General features: G+C 40.9%; 1 protein-coding gene across 1 annotated transcript in view; it reads right to left on the bottom strand.

Moving 5' to 3' along the window:
- Nucleotides 1–23,096, bottom strand: part of SCAI (suppressor of cancer cell invasion) — a 197,905-nt gene that overhangs the window by 32,956 nt on the left and 141,853 nt on the right. Inside the window, 5 exon segments of the mRNA XM_011931463.1 lie at nt 6,972–7,053; nt 12,477–12,576; nt 14,586–14,664; nt 22,290–22,391; nt 22,653–22,754. Coding sequence (XP_011786853.1) covers nt 6,972–7,053; nt 12,477–12,576; nt 14,586–14,664; nt 22,290–22,391; nt 22,653–22,754 — 465 coding nt within the window.

Here is a 23,096-nt window from a genome sequence, read left to right as displayed (position 1 = left end):
GGAGGCTGAGGCAGGAGAATCACTTGAACCTGTAAGGCAGAGGTTGCAGTGAGCTAAAATTGCCCCCCTGCCCCCAGCCAGGGGGAAAGGGGGAGCGTCTCAAAAAAAAAAAAAAAAAAAAAAAAAGACTCTTTTAAAAAAAAAAAAAAAAAGACTCTTTTAAGTGTGAGGCACTGGGTAAGGATACATGTTTCTATAAACACATACACACACACTTCAGGGAAAACATGGCATCATGCTGGTCACTAGACCTTCATATTCCAGGCGGAACAGTGGCATCTTCTCTGATATACATGACCAGGCCATGAAGGAAGACCTAAAGATACTGGCATTAGGGATTACCCAACTATAAGGTTCAGGTCAGTTGGAACCGGTCCCAGAGTTCAGTTGGAACCACCACTCAGAGCTTCTGATCAGTTTGCTAGGCTCCAAACTTAAATATGAGCAAACAAGCGGGGATTATGATACTCTCAGGAAAGTCTCTAATGAGAAAGACAGAGGCAAAAACAAGCAGAAACAAATGAACAAAGAGGAAGCAGATATGAGGCAGGGAGAAATTTTAAATGATCACTGATATTCTCAAAGGAAAGTGAGATATTTCAACCATGATTAAAAAAAAAAGAACCCAAGATAATTATATATATATGTGCATATGTGTTACATAAACACACATGCATCTATTTCTATATATATGAAAAGAAAATACAGAGACAAATGAAAACTCTCAATAAAAGGTTTAGAAGATAAAGATGAGGGGATTTCCTAAAGAAAAAATGTATTAAGGAGAAAAGGACAGACAAAAAATGAGAGACAACTAGACCAGAATGTCCAATAACGAAAGAAGTTCTTAAAAGACAGAACAGGAAAAAAAAAAAAAAACGCAGAGAGAAAATCAATGGACTAATTCTAGAAAATGAGCAGTTTCCAGACTGAAATAATTCACCAAGTACATGTCAAGCACCGTAGTTAAACGTAAACCCAGACCAGCCAGGCACAGTGGCTCACGCCTGTAATCTCAGAACTTTGGGAGGCTGAGGTGGGTGAATCACGAGGTCAGGAGTTCAAGACCAGCCTGGCCAAAATGGTGAAACCCCATCTCTACTAAAAAACACAAAATTAGCCAAGTGTGGTAGCGCATGCCTTTAATCCCAGCTGCTCGGGAGGCTGAGGCAGGAGAATCGCCTGAACTTGGGAGGTGGAGGTTGCAGAGAGTCAAGATCCTGCCACTGCACTTCAGCCTGGGTAACAAGAGCGAAACTCCGTCTTAAAAAAAAAAAAGTAAACTCGAACCAGGACACAATATTGAGAAACTGAAAAATCACTAAGGAGAAAGAGAAGATTCTATATGTTTCCAGACACTGAAAACGTGTTGCATAAAAAAAGAAAACAGAATTAGAATGCTTCATGCTTCTTACGAAATACTGGGCTGGGTGCCATGGCTCAGGCTGAGCGTGGTGGCTCATACCTGTAATCCTAGCACTTTGGGAGACCCAGGCAGGCATTCGAGACCAGCCTGGCCAACATGGTGAAACTCCATCTCTATTAAAAATACAAAAAATTAGCCGGGTGTGGTGGTGTGCACCTGTAATCCTAGCTACTCAGGAGGTTGAGAGAGGAGAATCACTTGAACCTGGGAGGCAGAGGCTGCAGTGAGCCAAGATCACATCACTGCACTCTAGCCTGGGTGACAGAGTGAGACTGCATCTCCAAAAAAAAAAAAAAAAGGCCAGGCACGATGGCTCATACCTGTAATTCCAGCACTTTGGGAGGCTAAGGTGGGTGAATCATCTGAATTCGAGACGAGCCTGACGAACATGGGGAAGCCCTGTTTCTACTCAAAATGCCAAATTAGCCAGGTATGGTGGTGTGCACCTGTAACCCGAGCTACTCAGGAGGCTAAGGCAGGAGAATGGCCTGAACTTGGGGAGCAGAGGTTGCAGTGAGCCAAGATGGCGCCATTGCACTCCAGCCTGGGCAACAAGAGTGAAACTCCATCTCAAAAAAAAGAAAAAAAGAAATACTGGAAGCTAGGCTGGGAGCGGTGGTTCACGCCTGTAATTCTAGCAGTCTGGGAGGCCAAGGCAGGTGGATCACCAGAGGTCAGGAGTTCAAGACCAGCCTGAGCAACATAGTGAAACCCCGTTTCTACTGAAAATACAAAAATCAGCCAGGTGTGGTGGCACGTGCTTCTAACCCCAGCTACTTGAGAGGCTGAGGCAGGAGAATCACTTGAACCCGGGAGGCAGAGGTTGCAGTGAGCTGAATCGCGCCATTGCACTCCAGCCTGGGCGACAGAGTGAGCCTCCCACTAAAACAAAACAAAACAAAACAAAACAAAAAAAATTATCTATCAAAATTATCTATGGTATGGATAAAATGATGGAAAGGGTAGAAATGTGAGTAGGAGACAGAAAGAGGAAAGAGAGCTAAATTTCTCTTTCATAGTGGGAAATCAGTATGTAACACCTAAAACTGAAGAATCAAGAATTATCAATGCCAGTATATTATTTAGAAAAAGAGTGGTTAGGGGAGAGAAGGAAGGAAGAAGAAAAATGGTAGTTAAATAACAAAATAGCCAAAAACTATTCAAAGAGTGGCCTCTGGGAAGAGGCAAATAGGGGTTGCAAGAAAAAGTGGGAGACTGCTGTTTTTACTGGAGAGATTTTTGAGTGAGTAGTTCTCACCATGGCAGCACAACAGAGCTAGTCTTAATAAATACTGTAGCCGAAACCCACCCCAGGTGAAGTGATCAGAATCACAGGAGGTGGGTGGGGCCCAGCTACAAGTGGTTCAAAAAGGGCTCTGAAGGTTTCTGATGCACAGAAATAGTTGAGAAATACAACTTTAAACTATATGCATGAGTTACTTCATAAACACTAACAAGTGGCCAGGCACAGTGGCTCACGCCTGTAATTCCAGAACTTTGGGAGGCTGACGAGGGCAGATCACCTGAGGTCAGGAGTTCGAGACAAGCCTGACCAACACGGGGAAATCCCATCGCTACTAAAAATACAAAATTAACCAGGCATGGTGGCACGTGCCTGTAATCCCAGCTACTCGGGACGCTGAGGCAGGAGAATCACCTGAACCCAGGAAGCGGAGGTTGCAGTGAGCCGAGATTCCAGCCTGGGTGACAGAGCGAAACTCCGTGTCAAAAAAAAAAAAATTAACGTGTAGTATTTAAATGAAGAAATGTTCATGAAAACATCCATACCTATATAAAACATATATAGCAAAGTAAATATTCCAGAAATAATACATCAGTTACCCAGTTCTCTTTTTTCACTAAAAACTTGCAAGCCGGCATAGTGGCTCATGCCCATAATCCCAGCACTTTGGGAGGCTGAGGTGGGTAGATCACGAGGTCAGGAGTTCAAGACCAGCCTGACCAACATAGTGAAACCCTGTCTCTACTAAAAATACAAAAATTAGCAGGGTATGCTGGTGCGTGCCTGCAGTCCCAGCTACTTGGGAGGCTGAGGCAGGAGAATCGCTTGAACCCAGGAGGCAGAGGTTTCAGTGAGCCAAGATTGCGCCATGGCACTCCAGCCTGGGCGACAAAGCAAGAGTCTGTCTCAAAACAAACAAACAAACAAACACACAAAAAACTTGCAAAGTGGTAGCTTAAGACTTTACAATGCTTAATTTCATTTCATCTAATTAATTAACTTCTTAGAGATACGGTGTTGCTCTCTCACTCAGGCTGGAGTACAGTGGCGCAATCACAGCTCACTGCATCCTCGAACTCCTGGGATCAAGAGATCCTCCCACCTCAGCTTCCTGAAGTAGCTGGGACTATAGGCTCACAAAAACATGCCTGGCTAATTTTTAAATTTTAAAAATAGATTTGGGGTCTTGCTATCTTGCCCAGCTTTGTCTCAAATTGCTGGTTCAAGGGATCCTCTTGCCTTGGCCTCCCAAAGTGCTGGGATTACAGGTGTGAGCCACAGCACCCAGCCTACAAATGCTTTTGTGGGAAAAACAAATATGAGACACCTTCATATGCTACTAAAGAGAACTACATGCTTAAATTAAATGTAGTAAGTAATATTACTTTCTAAAAAGACTAAAATTGGTCTGTGCCATGGTCTGATTTGCCTACTGCATATGGGGTTCTTTTTTTTTTTTTCCTTTTTTTAGACAGAATCTCACTATGTCTAAAATACTGCAATGGAGTGATCTCGGCTCACTGAAACCCCCATCTCCTGGGGTCAAGCGATTTTCCTGCCTCAGCCTCCCAAGTAGGTGAGACTACAGGCACACACCACCCCGTCCGGCTAATTTTTAAATTTCCAGTAGATACGGGATTTCACCATGTTGGCCAGGCTGGTTTTGAACTCCTGACCCCAAGGGATCTGCTCGCCTCAGCCTTCCAAAATGCTGGCGTTACAGGCGGAAGCCACTGCGCACCCAGCCTCCCTTTTCGTTTCTGAAGATTGGTATGTTCTGGACCATTTATTTCTTTAGAGGAGTGACACTGCCAGTGCCATCAAAAGCAAACAACAACAACAAAAAACTTGCTATTACTCCACAGCTGTCCTGTGCATCACAATATTAAAATCTAAAATTAAGCCATGATGCATTAATTGAGTAAATACATTTCCAATTATACACAATGGTATCTTTAAAAGTCGGCATCCAACATTCATCCTAAATCTAAATAGTCCTCTGGAAATAGCAGGCACATACAATGAATGGTATTCCTGAGAAGTGGTATCCAATAATGCCCAATTAAATTGGGAGAAACTAATGGATTGCTAAAGTACTCTCAGTGATGCTAGATCATGTTAAACAATACACTGGACCCAGTGCAAAAACACATTCTGTCACATCACCAAACTGCTGCAACAGATTCATTTTTATTGACAAAGACAGAGTACTTCCTTCGAATTCTGTGAAGACACAAAATGCCTGGACCCCTCTGGCTTTATAAGTTTAATTAGGGTAGCCAATAAATCTTTTCATTCAGCAGCCTCCCACGTTCTTCCATTTCCCACAAAAACGAAACACACATACAATTTAAGAAAGTACACTGCTGGCCAGGCACAGTGGAACACACCTGTAATCCCAACACTTTGGGAGACTGAGGCGGGTGGATCACCTGAGGTCAGGAGTTCGAGACCAGCCTGACCAACATGGAGAAACCCTGTCTCTACTGAAAATACAAAAAATTAGCCAGGCATAGTGGTGCAAGCCTGTAATCCCAATTACTTGGAAGGCTGAGGCAGAAGAATCGCTTGAACCTGGGAGACAGAGGTTACAGTGAGCCGAGATCACTCCATTGTACTCCAGCCTGGGAAACAAGAGCGAAACTGTCGAGGGGAGGGGAGGGAAGGCTGCTAACTTTCCTAAAAATCAAAAGTTGTAATACTAAACAAAATTAGTAGGAGGAAAACTGCTGCTGAAAAATGTAGGGTACATTGGAAGCTCTTGGAATAAAGAGTTTAAATAAAACTAAACATGAAAACTAAATGGAAAACGTATACTTAGGGTCAGCTCTCTTGGCTACCAGACATTTCCATTAGTCTCCTGATAGAAACGTATCAGGAGTTTGCTTCTTTATTTATTTATTTTTGTTTTTTTGAGACGGAGTCTCGCTGTTGACCAGGCTGGAGTACAGTGGCACAATCTTGGCTCACTGCAAGCTCCGCTTCCCGGGTTCATGCCATTCTCCTGCCTCAGCCCCCCGAGTAGCTGGGACTACAGGCGCCCACCACCACGCCCGGCTAATTTTTTGTATTTTTAGTAGAGACGGGGTTTCACTGTGTTAGCCAGGATGGTCTCGATCTCCTGACCTCGTGATCCGCCTACCTCAGTCTCCCAAAGTGCTGGGATTACAGGCATGAGCCACCACGCCCGGCCAGGAGTTTGCTTCTCCCTCTAACTGCAGTATGAACACCCACAGCAGAAACAGTTTGAGGTGGCAGATCTGTGCACCCAGAATATTTCTGAATACATTTTTCACTAATGAAACATTTTGACCAGATACACAGGACCTAAAGACTGTGTTTTCCTTTTCCTGTAAATTACTATAGTTTGAATTACAATATCCACCTTTAATGTGTTTCACTGCTGTTTTTTTTTTTGGAGACAGAGTTTTGTTCTTGTTGCCTAGGCTGGAGAGCAATGGTACGATTTCGGCGCACCACAACCTCCGCCTCCCAGGTTCAAGTGAGTCTCCTGCCTCAGCCTCCCAAGTAGCTGGGATTACAGGCATGAACCACCATGCCTGGCTAATTTTATATTTTTAGTAGAGATGGGGGTTTCTCCATGTTGGTCAGGCTGGTCTCAAACTCCCGACCTCAGGTGATCTGCCTGCCTTGGCCTCCCACAGTGTTGGGATTACAGGCGTGACCTACTGCACCTGGCCGACCGCTGGCATTCTTTATAGAATCACTGAAAATCATCACTTCAATAGTGAAATATAAAACGAAGGATGTTCAAGTTAGATCCCTGTCACTTATTTCAGCATTCAGGACCATCTTTTTTTTGTGATTGTCACAAATTTTCAAAAAATTAAGTGCATGTAAAACAATATGTTAATATTCAAAGACTAAAAGTATGGGCTAGAAGTTTCACTTAAACTACAGCAGCTCAGCATGAGAAGGGGAAACGTTTGAACACTAGAGAAATTCACCCTTATACCTCTACCTCTATAAAAGAAAAATTATTCTGGGTTATATAACAAAAATAAACCTCCCACCAGAGATCTTGGAAATCTTGAATTTTTTTTTCCTGCAGAAGGATTTATTATTTTCCACTGAGTGTCCATTCATGCGTTTTCTTCTTGTTTCTATTCATAGCACCAGATCCTGACTAGCATGCACAACCTCAAAAGAAAAGAAACACTAAATACAAACCGTGTAAAATTAAATAAAAAAAAGCAAAATAAAAAGGCACACATTAAGAGTGAATACCCTTGGGTTGGTGCCACAATGTCTACCCTGTGCTATAGCTCTCGTGGAACTCACCTTGTATGCAACACTATTAGATGAATCCACAATGATGAACAGGGGCTTCCTGGTGAAAGGATAGAGATCTCCGGGATGAAGGCTGCGAAAACAACAACAATGAAGAACTGTTAAACTGTGTCAGCCACGTCTCAGAAATCTTATTCTTCAGTTTGGTCTGCTCATATCTCCTACATCATAGCACTGAGAGAAAAAAAAAAAAGACTAGTTAAGCAAAGGGAAAACAAAAGTATATATTTACTGGGATAGCCAAGATAGTTTTATCTGAAAAAAAAAGTTCAGAGACAATTGTTATTTAAGAATATCTAAGCTAAAGAGAAGCCTGCGTATTTAAAAATGGCTAAACACAGCATGAAAACCTCAGAAGTTGGCACACAGGTACCTGTTTCATATTTAAAAGTTCCTTTTGAGAACATCTGGAAAAAAGATGTAATAACAAAACCTTATTTGTATTTCAATGAGTCCTCAAAATCTCTATTTTAAAGATTTTTAATATTTACAGCTACATCTTAATACTGCAGGTAGTAAGTAGGAAAACCTTTTTACTATCACCATTTTTTTTTTTTTTTAAGACACCGTCTTGCTCTCTGGCCCAGGCAGGAGTACAGTGGTGTGGTGCAATCTCAGCTCACTGCAACCTCCATGTCCCAGGCTCAGGTGATCCTCCCACCTCAGTCTCCTGAGTAGCTGGGACTGCAGGCATGCACCAACACACCCAGCAAATTTTTCTATTTAGTAGAGATGGGGTTTCTCCATGTTGCCCAGGTTGGTCTCAAATTCCTGAGCTCAAGCAATCTGCCCACCTCAGTTTCCCAAAGTGCTAGGACTATGGGCATGAGTCACTGCGCCAGCTACTTTTTACCATATGTTTCCTCTGAACATCTGCATCAGGGGCTTGTTAAACATGCAGTTTCACTGACCCACAGAAGAGCTATTGAACCCAAAGGCTGAAGTCCAGTAACATGCATGTGAGAGCCAATGAGTAAGGTCAGAATTTTGGTGTGTGTGTTCTCTTTCCAATGACTGAGTACACGATGTGCGTATGTGGATAGATACTAAAGTAAGTGTAAATTTATAAATGTTTCACTGAGCAATATCATCAAACGTCACTATATTTCAAATAAAAGTTTTTCTTTTATTGACAAAAATTGTATGTATTGAAGGTATACAATGTGATGACTTGTTAACGTATACATGTATAGTGATTACCATGATCAAATTAATCAACACTTCCATTCCCACACAGTTACCGTTTGTGTGTGTGTGGGCGGCAGGAGGCAGGGGAGTGGGCAGAGAGAACACATAAGCTTTACCCTTTCAGAAAATTTCCAGTAAACAACAATTTTTGTTATTGTTGTTGCTGTTGCTTGAGATGAGGTCTCACTTTGTCACCAAGGCTAGAGTGCAATGGCAAGATCATAGCTCACTGCAGCCTCGATCTCCCAGGCTCCAGTGTTACTCTTGCCTCAGTCTCCCAAGTAGCTGGGACCACGTTGAGGCGTGCACCTCAACGCCTGACTCGTTTTTTAAATTTTCAGTAGAGACAAGATCCTGTTATGTTGCCAAGGCCGGTCTTGAATACCTGAACTCAAGCAATCTTACCATCTCAGCCTCCCAAAGTGCTGGGATTACAGGAATGAGCCATCACACTTGGTCCAACAATACAGTATTTTAATTTATTATTTATTTATTTATTTATTTATTTTGAGATGGAGTCTTGCTCTGTCGCACAGACTGGAGTGCAGTGGCGTGATTTCGGCTCACCGCAACCTCTGCCTCCCAGGTTTAGGCAATTCTCCTGCCTCAGCCTCCCAAGTAGCTGGGATTACAGGTACATCCCACCACACCCGGCTAATTTTTTGTATTTTTAGTAGAGACGGGATTTCACCATTTTGCCAGGCTGGTCTCAAACTGACCTCAGGTGATCTGCCCACCATGGCCTCCCAAAGTGCTGGGATTACAGGCCTGAGCCACCGCACCCAGCCAATACAGTATTTTTAATTATCATCACCATGCTGTACTTTAAATGTTGTTTAATCTTACAATTCAGAGGTTGCACCCTTTAACCAACATCTCCCTATTTCCTCCAATCCTCACCTCCTCACAACTACCGTTGCAATCTGCTTCTGAGTGCAGCTTTTTTAGCTCCCACATGTAAGTGATCATGTAGTACAGTTTCGGTGTTCCTAATCTGAAAATCCAAAATGAAGAATGCTCCAAAATCCAAAAGGTTTTGAGAACCAACATGATGCCACAAGTAGAAAATTCCACACCTGACCTCACACATGATAGATCATAGTCATGCAGGTGCACAACACACAGTTTATCCAGGATCTCAAAGGGAAAAATAAAATTACCTTCAGGCAATGTACATGAGGTGTATATGAAACAGAAATGAATTTTATGGGTCCCATCCCTAAGGCACCTTACTATCTATACGCAAATATTCCAAAATCTGGAAAAATTCAAAACCCGAAACACTTCTGGTCCCACACATTTCAGATAAGGGATATTCAATATGTATTAGAAAAGAAGTTTTAGACCAGTTCTGTTTTCTTGATAAGCAGATTGTTCTCAGCTAGAGAAATTCTAGAGCAAATAATGGCCCAAGCAACGAAGTTGTTATGCTTAGAAAAAGAACGAACTCTGGGCACAGTGGCTCATGCCTATAGGCCAGCACTTTGGGAGGCCGAAGCAGGTGGATCACTTGAGGTCAGGAGTTCAAGACCGGCCTGGCCAACATGGTGAAATCCCATCTCTACTAAAAATACAAAAATTAGCTAGGCATGGTGGTGCATGCCTGTAATCCCAGCTACTCGGGAGGCTGAGGCAGGAGAATCACTTGAACCTGTAAGGCAGAGGTTGCAGTAAGCCAGGATAGTGCCATTGTACTCCAGCCTGGGTGGCAGAGTGAAACTCTGTCTCAAAAAAAAAAGGAAAAAGAAAGAACTTTTGTAGATGAACTTCTATTTGTTTTTGTATTTTTTGCATTTTTTAAAAAATAATTTTTTAAGTTTTTGTAGAGACAAAGTCTCATTATGTTGCATGGTCTCAAACTCCTGGGTTCAAGCGATTCTTCTACCTCAGCCTCCTAAGAAGTTGGGATCACAGGCGTGAACCACTGGTCCTGGCCTGACGTTTTATTTGTAATCATGTAACAATATTCATTTGTGCTATATTAAACCAACAAAACCTTATATTAAAAAATTCAGGCCTGGGCCGGGCACTGTGGCTGACACCTGTAATCCCAGCAGTTTAGAAGACTGAGGCAGGCGGATCACGAGGTCAGGAGACTGAGAACATCCTGACTAACACGGTGAAATCCTGTCTCTACTAAAAATACAAAAAAATTAGCTGGGCGTGCTGGCAGGCGCCTGTAGTCCCAGCTACCCTGGAGGCTGAGGCAGGAGAATGGAGAGAACACGGGAGGCAGAGCTTGCAGTGAGCCAAGATGGAGCCACTGCCCTCCAGCCTGGGGAACAGAGCAAGACTCCGTCTCAAAGAAAAAAAAAAATTCAGGCCCAGCATGGTGGCTCCGGCCTGTAATCCCAGCACTTTGGGAGGCTGAGGATAAGGTCAGGAGTTCGACACCAGATGGACCAACATGGTGAAACCTCATCTCTATGAAAAATAAAAAAATTAGCCAGGTGTGGTGATGGCCACCTGTAATCCCAGCTACTTGTGAGGCTGAGGCAGGAGAATGGCTAGAATCTGGGAGATGGAGGTTCCAGTGAGCCAAATCGTGCCACTGCACTCTAGCCTGGGCGACACAGCAAGACTCCATCTCAAAAAAAAAAAAAAAATTCAATACTAGAGGTTGGGAAGGGTAGAGGAAGGGAGAGATAGGGAAGAGATTTGTTAGAATAACAAATTACAGCTAGATAGAAGGATTATGTTCTAGAGTTCTATACCACTGTAGCATGACTATAGCTAATAATGTTATATAGTTTTTATTTTCTTTTGTTTTTTTGGCATGGAGTCTCACCCTGTCACCCAGACTGGAGCACAATCTCGGCTCACTGCAGCCTTGATCTAATGCGTTCAAGTGATTCTCCTGCCTTGGCCTCCTGAGTAGGTAGGACCACAGGCGCAAGCCACCACATCTGGCTGATTTTTGTAATTTTAGTATAGACAGGATTTCATGTTGGCCCAGCTGGTCTCAAACTCCTGACCTCAAGTGATCCACCCATCTCGGCCTCCCAAAGTGTTGGGATTACAGGCGTGAGCCACCACTACCAGCCTATATTATAGTTTTAAATAGCAAGAACAAAGATATTAAATGTTCCCAATACAAAGAATGGATGTTTGAGATGATGAGTATGCTAATTACTCTGATCTGATCATGATACATTGTAACTACATGAATTATGTACCCCAGGAATATTTACAATGATTATTTTTCAATTAAAAAAATAAAATTAAAAAAATGTGGCAGGGTGTGGTGGTTCACGTCTATAATCCCAGCACTTTGGGAGCCCGAGGCAGGTGGATCACAAGGTCAAGAGTTCAAGACCAGTCTGATCAACATGGTGAAAAATACAAAAATTAGCTGGGCGTAGTGGCCAACACCTGTAATCCCAGCTACTCAGGAGGCTGAGGCAGGAGAATCGCTTGACCCCGGGTGGCAGAGGTTGCAGTGAGCCAAGATCCTGCCACTGCACTCCAGCCTAAGTGACAGAACAAGACTCCATCTCAAAAAAAAAAAAAAAGTTTGGGCCAAACACACTGGCTCATACTTGTAATCCTAGTACTTTGGGAGGCTTAAGTGGGAGGATCACTTAAGGTTAGGAAATCAAAACTGACCTGCGTGACAGAGCAAGACTGTCTCTAAAGAAAAAAAATGTGTTTAAAAGTTCGTATTGGGCTGGGTGCGGTGGCTCAGCCTGTAATCCCAGCACTTTGGGAGGCTGAAGTGGGCGGATCACGAGGTCAGGAGATCGAGACCATCCTGGCTAACACAGTGAACCACCATCTCTACTAAAAATACAAAAAATTAGCTGGGCGTGGTGGTGGGCACCTGTAGTCCCAGCTACTCAGGAGGCTGAGGCAGGAGAATGGCGTGAACCCTGGAGGCAGATATGGCAGTGACCCGAGATCGTGCCACCGCACTCCAGCCCGGGTGACAGAGTGAAAAAAAAAAAACTTTGTATTGATTTTACATGTATCATGTCCTGACATATTTATTTATGTATATATATACTGTCTCCAACTAGAATGCAATTTTGTTCACTGACATATCCCTAGTGACTAAACAGTGTGTAACATACAATAGATACTCAATAAAGTATTTATTCAATGAATATCAACCAAAAGTTCTAATTTCCTAGGATAGACAGAGCCTGAATTATTGCTGGAATCCAAATAAGTGTTTCCGGTCTGTCCCAAAATATTAGTCTAACGAAATCATTCTAGTACTAGAAAAAACTCCCCATTTTACTTAATATTTTTTCTATTTACAGACAGAGGTATGATTTTTATAATAAGAGGAGACACCAGAATACATACCAGTGCATTTCCTTGTGGGACTGATTTCGTTTGTGGATAGCATCTCCATTAATAATATCCCGGTTACTATTAGTAAGTACGCCTCCAAAATCATAAGGACCTATAAAAACAAAGGGAAGAATCCTAGACTTCAGTTGAAGACTAACACTCACCTGATGTTCAAATACAAAGGTACCGTGTGAATCTCTCATTGATTTAAGGGAAGACAATCACACAACATTTAAATTCTTTTAAAATTTAACATTTTAATTTAATGGAGTATTTAAATGATTTCAGTATGTTGTCAGTTTCAACATTTTCAAAAACATTTGATTATTCAGCAGTTCTTCAAACAATATAATGAGAAACAAAACAAGAATCTATGGCATCATTATTCTAAGTAATAAAAGGAATGGAGATCTGGGATGTTCAAAATGACCTTTACATTTCAAGCAAACTTAAAATCTCAGGTTTAACAATATTATTTTAAAAGGAAGTTGGTTGGACATGGTTGCTCATGCCTGTAATTCCAGCACTCTGGGAGGCTGAGGCAGGAGGATTGCATGAGGCCAGGAGTTCCAGACCAGCCTGGGCAATATAGCGAGACCCTGTCTCTACAAAAAAATTTTTTACATTAGCTGAGCATGGTGGTAGGTGCCTGTATTTCCAGCTACTCAGGAGGCTGAGGCAGGAGGATCACTTGAGCCAGGGAGTTTGAGGCTGCAGTGAGCTATGATCACACCTCTGCACTCCAGCCTGGATGACAGAGTGAGACCCTGTCTCAGAAAAAAAAAAGGCAGTTGCAGAATAAAATAATCTCTTTTTTTAAAGAATGAAATCTTAATCTCATAAGTAAATACAATTTTAAATGAGCCACTAACTGTAAAATTTAGGAAAATATTTGAATAGAATTTGAAAATTCTCATTCACAAAAACTTCACCTTTAAGAATGTATTGCCAGATTTCAGCATGCAAAAAATCCATTATTATCACTATCGTATCAAGCACTTTAGTTCTGGTTCTGAAGTTAGCCTTTTCCCACTAAATTCATACGAATTAGCTCAACTCTTGTCTAAATGGAACAGCAACTGTGGGATGTGCAGATAATCTCTCTCAAAGGACCTATCAAAGTACAATAACCTATCATACTTCGAAAAAAGTAAAAAAGTCAGTATGTTAAGCGGAGACCCAGAAAATTGACTTAACAGCATATGACATAAAGATAATTATAAATAAAAGTACTATCACAAAAAACTAGTTTTTTACATTACTTTTAATGTTGTATTATATTTCATTTCTTAAAAAAATCACTGCAATGAAAAGACTAAAGAGGTTTATTTTGTTTTCATTTTAACATTTTAAGAGAATCTGTAGGTCATGCAAGGAAGATGGCAAGGACATGCATTTTATAAAGGAATGCAAATTTCAACAAACAAATGAAGAGGAAAATGTTAAGGATGTTAAGACTTTTTTTTTTTTTTTTTTTTGCCCAGGCAAAGATTTAATTATCTTATTTACATCCAAGTTACTTATCTATTCTGACCAATTTCTGGACTCATATGTTCTGGACAGTTTTAAGTTTTTATTCTGAAACAGCATCCCGATATTCTACAGATTGAATTCATAAAACAAAATAAAGGACAGAAAACAAAATCATGACAAGGGCTTGAACTTTCACAGTTACGAAAGTACACTGATTTCTACAAAGACTTTCAGCCATCATGTAGCCATTGACCGGATTCCCCAATGCACTGAAAGCTCAGAAAAATTCAAAGATGTGAAATAGATCATTAGGCTTGGTTATTCCATCATCCTTTTCAACTTTGAAACATCAAACTCCTTATATATATCTAAATGTATTTACATATTATGCTTTTGATAAATTTGATAGTGAAGCATGCATTTAATATATGAATTTTCTGATGATTTATGGGCTTTGACATATAACATTTCAGAAAATACGACAGACTGGGGTATCTACAAAATTGCCAATCAACAAATAGACCAGGTTTCAAATTTGGAAGTCTGTCTGGAAAGCCTGAGATGGTCTGTGGGCTATGGGCCATCGTCTTGTAGAAAATAAAGAGAATTCAAGCCCTGCTCACAACAGGGAGCATTCCTTTATTGTACCTTCACTATCAGAACGACCTGTGGGGAAAACGCCAGTGGCCGACAGGTAAATCAGAAGCACACTATTGGCAGGCAGCTCCTGAAATTAAAGAAAATCACATACACAAAACAACAAACAGGGATAAACAACACTGTTTTATTTAAAGTTCATGACATTTTAAAGTTGTGGAATAAATAAGAATGCACTGTTGTCTTTTCCAAGTGAAGAAATGCTCTTCTTGGTTCTGACTTTTATATACAAAGCAGAGATTCATTATTAATCTATAACTATTGTCAAAAGTTGTGAAGACATTCTCTGCTTCAAAAACCCCATTATTTAGAGAATATTCTCTGAAAACTTGAATGGAGAAGTAAAGATCCTGACTATATGGCTAAAAGCCAAAGTCCCTCCTGTGGCTTTCTCTATGTAGACTTCGGGAAGAATTCTCCTATTTCTCACAGTTCTTTCAGATGATCTAAATGTTTTGTAGAGCTCTTTGAGTATATAAGAAGCCTAGGCACTCTGCTTTTTCTGCATTTTTTTTTTTTTTTTTTTTTTTTTGAGACAGAATTTTGCTCTTGTTGCCCAGGCGGGAGTGCAATGGCGCAATCTTGCCTCACCGCAGCCTCCGCCTCCCGGGTTCAAGCGATTCTCCTGCCTCAGCTCCCCAAGTAGCTGGGATTACAGGCATGTGCCACCACGCCTGGCTAATTTTGTATTTTTTTAGTAGAGACGGGGTTTCTCCATGTTGGTCAGGCTGTTCTCGAACTCTTGACCTCAGGTGATCCACCCGGCTTGGCCTCCCAAAGTGCTGGGATTACAGGCGTGAACCACCACGCCTGACCAGTTCTGCACTGTTACACTTAAAATCATTGAGTAATAAAAAACTGGAGGAAGGGGAACCACTATTATCATTAATTAATGATGGGAATAATCACAACATCATAAGCAATTTTCACTCCAAAACAGCTATTTCACAGCTTACCAGAAGTTAAAAAAAAAAAAAAAAGAAAGAAACAAAACAAAACAAAAATATCTATTATCAGGATCATTATTCTAAAGGCAGTTTTTCATTTTTATATTTGACCTAAACTCTTAAATATTTTTTCAAACGAGTGACTCTTAGATTCTATTTAGGGCATACTTTCACCTCATAGTAAAAAGTACTGGATCACACATACCTTAAAAGATGCTGCTAAGAAGGTATATAGTTGGCTGAAGGTTGGTTTATAGAGAAGATACTTGTGGGGATTTTCTCGTCTAGTAGGCTTGTCAGCTGATTCCTATATTTACACACAGAAAACATTATACATATAAGCTGCATTTGACAAATGAATTATCAATGCCTATTTTCACTACCCCTTATCAAGTAAGTCTTATTTTCACTCAGTCTTACTATGATTATGCTTATCTATTTCTCCATATCTCATCAAGTTAATTCTTTATTTATATAAGTTTGTAGTATCTGTTGAATAATCAGCGTTCTATCAGGAGAGAAGCAGCCAGAGGGTTACCAAACTTGCAAATGTAAAAGAGGAAATTACCTGCATTCCTGGTTTATTCATCTGGGAAGCTAAATTCATTGGCTCCCTTTCCAGAGCTTGTAACATCCGGAACATGTCAACAGTTAGTTCACTGAACTTAACCTGCAAGAAAAAAAAAAAAAAAAACACAACCTAGCCTTAATGCAACATGCAGACTTTGAAGACTTTTATCACATTACTAATTGTGACTTTCACATGTACTTCAGGGCTTTGGGTACCTTTTTCTCTAATATTTCATTATGGAAATTTTCAAGCGATGGGAAGATTGGAATAATTCTACAGTGACATCCATATGTTCATCATCTAGATCCTATAATAAGCATTTTTTTATATTTATCACATACCTCTCCAGCCATATACATGTCTACTGATTAATAAACTTCCTCAGGCTTTGTTTTTTTAAGTAGTTTCAGAAACACAGGGGGCCAGGCATGGTGGCTCACGTCTGTAATCCCAGCACTTTGGGAGGCTGAGGCAGGTGGATCACCTGAGGTCAGGAGTTCAAGACCAGCCTGGCCAACATGGTGAAACCCCATCTCTACTAAAAATACAAAAATTAGCCAGGTGTGGTGGTGGATGCCTGTAATCCCAGCTACACGGGAGGCTGAGGCAGGAGAATCACTTGAACCCGAGAGGCGAGGTTGCAGTGAGCTGAGATCGTGCCATTGTATCCCAGACTGGGTGACAGAGCAAGACTCTGTCTCAAAAACAAAAACAAAAACAAAACAAAACAAAAAAGAAGCAGCACAGAGACTATATTAGGTTCTACAAACATGTTAACTTCCACAGACTGGTGGATGAATTCACATGTGTAGTAGTGTGCTTTGTGAGGGGCAAGTTTTTCACTAACACTACAAGGATCTCCAGCCCAAATTCTTTTTTTTTTGTTTGTTTGTTTTTGAGATAGTCTTGCTCTGTTGTCCTGGCTGGAGTGCAGTGGCATGATCTCAGCTTACTGCAACATCTGTCTCCCGTGTTCAAGCAATTCTCCTGCCTCAGCCTCTGGAGTAGCTGGGATTACAGGCATGTGCCACAAGGCCTGGCTAATTTTTATATTTGTAGTAGAGATTGGGTTTCACCATGTTGGCCAGGCTGGTCTCGAACTCCTGACCTCAAGTCATCTGCCCACCTCGGCCTCCCAAAGTGCTGGGAATACAGGCATAAGCCACAATGCCTGACCTTCCGGCCCAACTTCTATACACAGAAGTTTGATAGTAATCCTTGCTACATGAAGGAAAAAAGAGTTAATTTTTGAAGAACTAGCTATGCTGAAATACAACTGTGATCCTTTTTTTTTTTTTTTGAGACGGAGTTTCGCTCTTGTCGCCCAGGCTGGAGTGCAATGGCACAATCTCGGCTCACCGCAACATCCTCCTCCCAGGTTCAAACGATTCTCCTGCCTCAGCCACCAGAGTAGCTAGGATTACAGGCATGCGCCACCACACCCGGCTAATTTTGTATTTTTAGTAGAGACGGGGTTTTTCCATGTTGGTCAGGCTGGTCTTGAACTCCCAACCTCAGATGATCCGCCCACCTTGGCCTCCCAAAGTTCTAGGATTACAGGTGTGAGCCACCGCACCCAGCTTATGATCCATATTTTATAGTAATTTCTTCCATACATTTTGGCCCTACACAATATTTAAGTCTGTATCCTTTCCAATTTCAGTAATACTTATACACAACTTCAGGAACATACATGATAATAAAACAGATGAGAATTTTATAAAGTACCTGTTTCTATCAACTAAAAAAAGAGGAATTATTTAGTTAAGATGGGAACAAGTTTATGAAGATTACTAACTACTCTCTCAAACATTTAACTCATTTAACATACACATGCGTGTGTGTGTGTGTGTGTGTGTGTGTGTATGTATGTGAGTTTCACTCTGTCGCTCAGGCTGGAGTGCAATGGCGCAACCTCGGCTCACTGCAACCTCCACCTCCCAGGTTCTAGTGATTCTCCTGTCTCAGCCTCCTGAGTAGCTGGTTTTACAGGCATGTGCCACTACGCCCAGCTAATTTTGTATTTTTAGTAGAGATGGGGTTTCACCATGTTGGTCAGGTGGTCTCGAACTCCTGACCTCAGATGACCCATCCGCCTCAGCTTCCCAAAGTGCTGGGATTACAGGCATGAGCCACCTCACCCAGCCAAGAGGCAGGGATTAAAGAAGGGGAAGAGGTTTAAGGACATAAGTGGGCACTAATACCTTGTTTTCCTACAGTAAGGGTAGCATCTCGCTAAGAACTGGTTGGCTGGTTGGAAGATGGCCCCTCCCACACATACACCTATACCCAAATAAAACTGGATGCACAAAAAGATATGGCCTCAGAGAACACAAGAAACAAATCTGCTCCAGAGACATAAACATGAAGGAAACTCTACCTTAGCTTTTGTTCTGAGAAGAGATCAATAAAAGTCTACCCCAATAATTCATGGCCATATGTTGATTCTCATGTGGTCTGGCAATCTGAATTAACATTATTTGCATGGCTGAAAAATCTATAAGGTTTTTCACTTAAAGAGAACAAAAACTGATAATGCCCCCAAGTTTTGAGAGAAAAAGCAATGCATATCTTCATTGGAAGAAGGCATCCTCAATTCAGGTCTTAAAGAATTCTAGCTGATAGAATTACATCAAAGAAGACTCACAAACAAAAATCGTAAAATGCATGAAGAAAAAAGGCACCCCTGATTCAGTAAACAGAAACAGGATGATACAAACATCATACATAACATGCAGAAGTCTAGGTGTGGCAGCTCACACCTGTAATCCCAGCACTTTGGAAGGCCGAGGTGGGAGGATCATTTGAGGCCAGGAGCTCGAGACCAGCCAAGACGCAGGGATTGAAGAAGGGGCAACACAATGAGATATGCACCCCCAGACCCTGTCTCTTAAAAAAAAAAAGTTTGTTTCATATGCTTAAATAGAAGATATAATTAAAATAATGATTAAGTCAATCAAAGGAATATGTAGAAAATAACCTAATACATTCATTCATTCATTCATTTGAGATGGAGTCTCACTCTCTTGCCCAGGCTGGAGTGCAGTGGTGCAATCTTGGCTCACTGCAACCTCTGCCTCCTGGGTTCAAGTGATTCTTCTGCCTCAGTCTCCCTAGTAGCTGGGACTACAGGCGTGCGCCACCATGCCCGGCTAATTTTTGTATTTTTAGTAGAGATGGGGTTTCGCCATATTGGTCAGGCTGGTCTTGAACTCCTGACCTCGTGATCCACCCACCTCAGCCTCCCAAAGTGCTGGGATTACAGGCGTGAGCCACCACCACACCCAGCCTATACTTTTAAAAATAAGAAATATAATAAATGAAATGTAAAAACAGGCCAGGCGTGCTGGCTAGGGCCTGTAACCCCAGCACTTTGGGAGATCGAGGTAGGTGAATCACCTGAGGTCAGGAGTATGGAGACCAGCCTGGCCAACATGGTGAAACCCCATCTCTACCAACAAATACAAAAATTAGCTGGGCGTGTAGGGTGCGCCTGTAGTCCTGGCTACTGGGGTGGTTGTGGTGGGAGAATCAGTTGAACCAGGGAGACAGAAGTTGCAGTGAGCCGAGATCATGCCACCGCATCCCAGCCTGGGCGACACAGCAAGAACCTGTCTCAAAAAAAAAAAAAAAAAGAAAAGAAAAGAAAGATAATGCTGGGGGATTTAATTATAAGTAAGTATGCAAGCAAATTATCAGATATGTAATAACTATATATATTAAGATAATATAATTTTAAAAGTGAGAAACAAGCAATAGAACAGACCAACACAGTTATAGTTAGTATAACTAGAGAGTGTAGTTAGCAGAAAAGGACTTTAAAATAACTACTAAGTGTGATCAACAAAATAGACATGGTAGAACAGAAATGAAGAAATAGGGAATTCTGCCAGAGAATTAAAATCTACTAAAAAATAAAAAAGGGTCAGGTGCAGTGGTTCATGCCTACAGTCCCAACATTTGAGAGGCCAGGGCAGGAGGATTGCTTGAGGCCAGTTTGAGACCAGTCTTAGCAACACAGCAACACACCATCTCTATAAAACATAAACATTTTTGGAAGGCTGAGGCAGAAAGATCACTTAGGCATGGGAGTTCAAGGCTACAGTGAGCCCTGACTGTGCCACTGTACTCCCACCTGCATGACAGAGCCAGATACTGTCTCTAAAAAGAAAAAAAAAATTTTTTTAAGACAAGGTCTGCTTCTGTCACCCAGGCTGAAGTGTGTGGCACAATCATAGCTCACCACAGCCTTGACCTCCTAGGCTCAAGTGATTCTTCCACCTCAGTCTCCCAGAGTTGGGACTAGAGGCACATGCCCGACACCCAACTAAGGTTTGTTTTTTAGGTTTTTCTTTTTGAGACAGAGTCTCGCTCTGTCACCCAGGCTGGTGCGCAGTAGCACGAATTTGTCTCACTGCAACCTCTGCCTCCAGGGTTCAAGCGATCCTCCTGCCTCAGTCTCCCAAGTAGCCGGGATCACAAGCATGAGCTACCACGCCTGGCTAATTTTTGTATTTTTAGTAGAGATGGGGTTTCACCATGTTGGTCAGGCTAGTCTCGAACTCCTAACCTCAAGTGATCCACCCGCCTCGCCTCATAAAGTAATGGGATTACAGGCATGAGCCACTGCCTGGCCTGATATTTGTATTTTTTGTAGAAATGGGGTTTCATCATGCAGCCCAGGCTATTGGAAAAAAAATCTATAAAGCAACAATCAAATGGAAAAATCCAGAACTAAGACAATATGTGAAATATGAAACTTAATCTAAGGTTAAATAGCAGATTAAACACATCAGAAGACAAGGTTAGTGAAATGAAAAAGAAGTCAACAGAAAACAGCCTAACTAAAACCTAGAGAGGAAAAAATAATGAAAAATACAGAAAAGAATAGAACAGACACATGTAGCACTGTGAAAAGGTCTACAAACATGTAACTGAGTCCTAGAAGTGGAGGAGAGAAAGAATAGAAGGGAAACAATATTCAGAGACATAATAACCGTATTTCAAAGCAGATGAAAGACAAACCCATAGATTCAAGAAACTCTGTGAACCTCAAGCAGGATAAAGAAAGAAAACTACACCTGAATATAGCACAGTAAAACTGCAAAGAATCAAAGAAAGTGAGAATATCTTACAAACACACAGAGGAATGAAACATTTCCTTAAGTGGAATATAATATGTAACCAATAAATCTAACAGACAATTTGTCAACAGAAATGAGAGAAGAAGATAAAGAAACTAAATCTTCAAAGTGCTGAAAAAAAAGATTATCAAACTCAAGTTGGAGATGTGCAATATACTGTCGGTAAGAGTTAAAAAAGAAATTAGAAAATACATTCAACTGAAAGAAAATAAAAAATATAAAATATTATAGAAGGAACAGGATTGGAAAAAATTATAAAATATCAAAATATGTAGAATAAAATTCAAGTAATGCTGAAAGAGAATTTTACAGCTTTGGATTAATTAATTAATTAATTAATTAATTAATTTATATATTAATTTTACAGCTTTGTATTTATTTATTTATTTGTTTGTTTGTTTGTTTGTTTGTTTGTTTGACGGAGTCTTGCTCTGTCGCCCAGGCTGGAGTGCAGTGGTCGGATCTCAGCTCACTGCAAGCTCCGCCTCCCGGGTTTAGCCATTCTCCTGCCTCAGCCTCCCGAGTAGCTGGGATTACAGGCATGTGCCACCACGCCTGGCTAATTTTGTATTTTTTTAGTAGAGACGGGGTTTCTCCATGTTGGTCAGGCTGTTCTCGAACTCTTGACCTCAGGTGATCCACCCGGCTTGGCCTCCCAAAGTGCTGGGATTACAGGCGTGAACCACCACGCCTGACCAGTTCTGCACTGTTACACTTAAAATCATTGAGTAATAAAAAACTGGAGGAAGGGGAACCACTATTATCATTAATTAATGATGGGAATAATCACAACATCATAAGCAATTTTCACTCCAAAACAGCTATTTCACAGCTTACCAGAAGTTAAAAAAAAAAAAAAAAGAAAGAAACAAAACAAAACAAAAATATCTATTATCAGGATCATTATTCTAAAGGCAGTTTTTCATTTTTATATTTGACCTAAACTCTTAAATATTTTTTCAAACGAGTGACTCTTAGATTCTATTTAGGGCATACTTTCACCTCATAGTAAAAAGTACTGGATCACACATACCTTAAAAGATGCTGCTAAGAAGGTATATAGTTGGCTGAAGGTTGGTTTATAGAGAAGATACTTGTGGGGATTTTCTCGTCTAGTAGGCTTGTCAGCTGATTCCTATATTTACACACAGAAAACATTATACATATAAGCTGCATTTGACAAATGAATTATCAATGCCTATTTTCACTACCCCTTATCAAGTAAGTCTTATTTTCACTCAGTCTTACTATGATTATGCTTATCTATTTCTCCATATCTCATCAAGTTAATTCTTTATTTATATAAGTTTGTAGTATCTGTTGAATAATCAGCGTTCTATCAGGAGAGAAGCAGCCAGAGGGTTACCAAACTTGCAAATGTAAAAGAGGAAATTACCTGCATTCCTGGTTTATTCATCTGGGAAGCTAAATTCATTGGCTCCCTTTCCAGAGCTTGTAACATCCGGAACATGTCAACAGTTAGTTCACTGAACTTAACCTGCAAGAAAAAAAAAAAAAAAAACACAACCTAGCCTTAATGCAACATGCAGACTTTGAAGACTTTTATCACATTACTAATTGTGACTTTCACATGTACTTCAGGGCTTTGGGTACCTTTTTCTCTAATATTTCATTATGGAAATTTTCAAGCGATGGGAAGATTGGAATAATTCTACAGTGACATCCATATGTTCATCATCTAGATCCTATAATAAGCATTTTTTTATATTTATCACATACCTCTCCAGCCATATACATGTCTACTGATTAATAAACTTCCTCAGGCTTTGTTTTTTTAAGTAGTTTCAGAAACACAGGGGGCCAGGCATGGTGGCTCACG

Source organism: Colobus angolensis, unplaced genomic scaffold, assembly GCF_000951035.1.
Source record: "Colobus angolensis palliatus isolate OR3802 unplaced genomic scaffold, Cang.pa_1.0 Scaffold9, whole genome shotgun sequence".
NCBI classification, from domain to species: domain Eukaryota; kingdom Metazoa; phylum Chordata; class Mammalia; order Primates; family Cercopithecidae; genus Colobus; species Colobus angolensis.
Note: the sequence above shows the minus strand (reverse complement) of the source record. Positions and strands in the feature narration are given on the sequence as shown.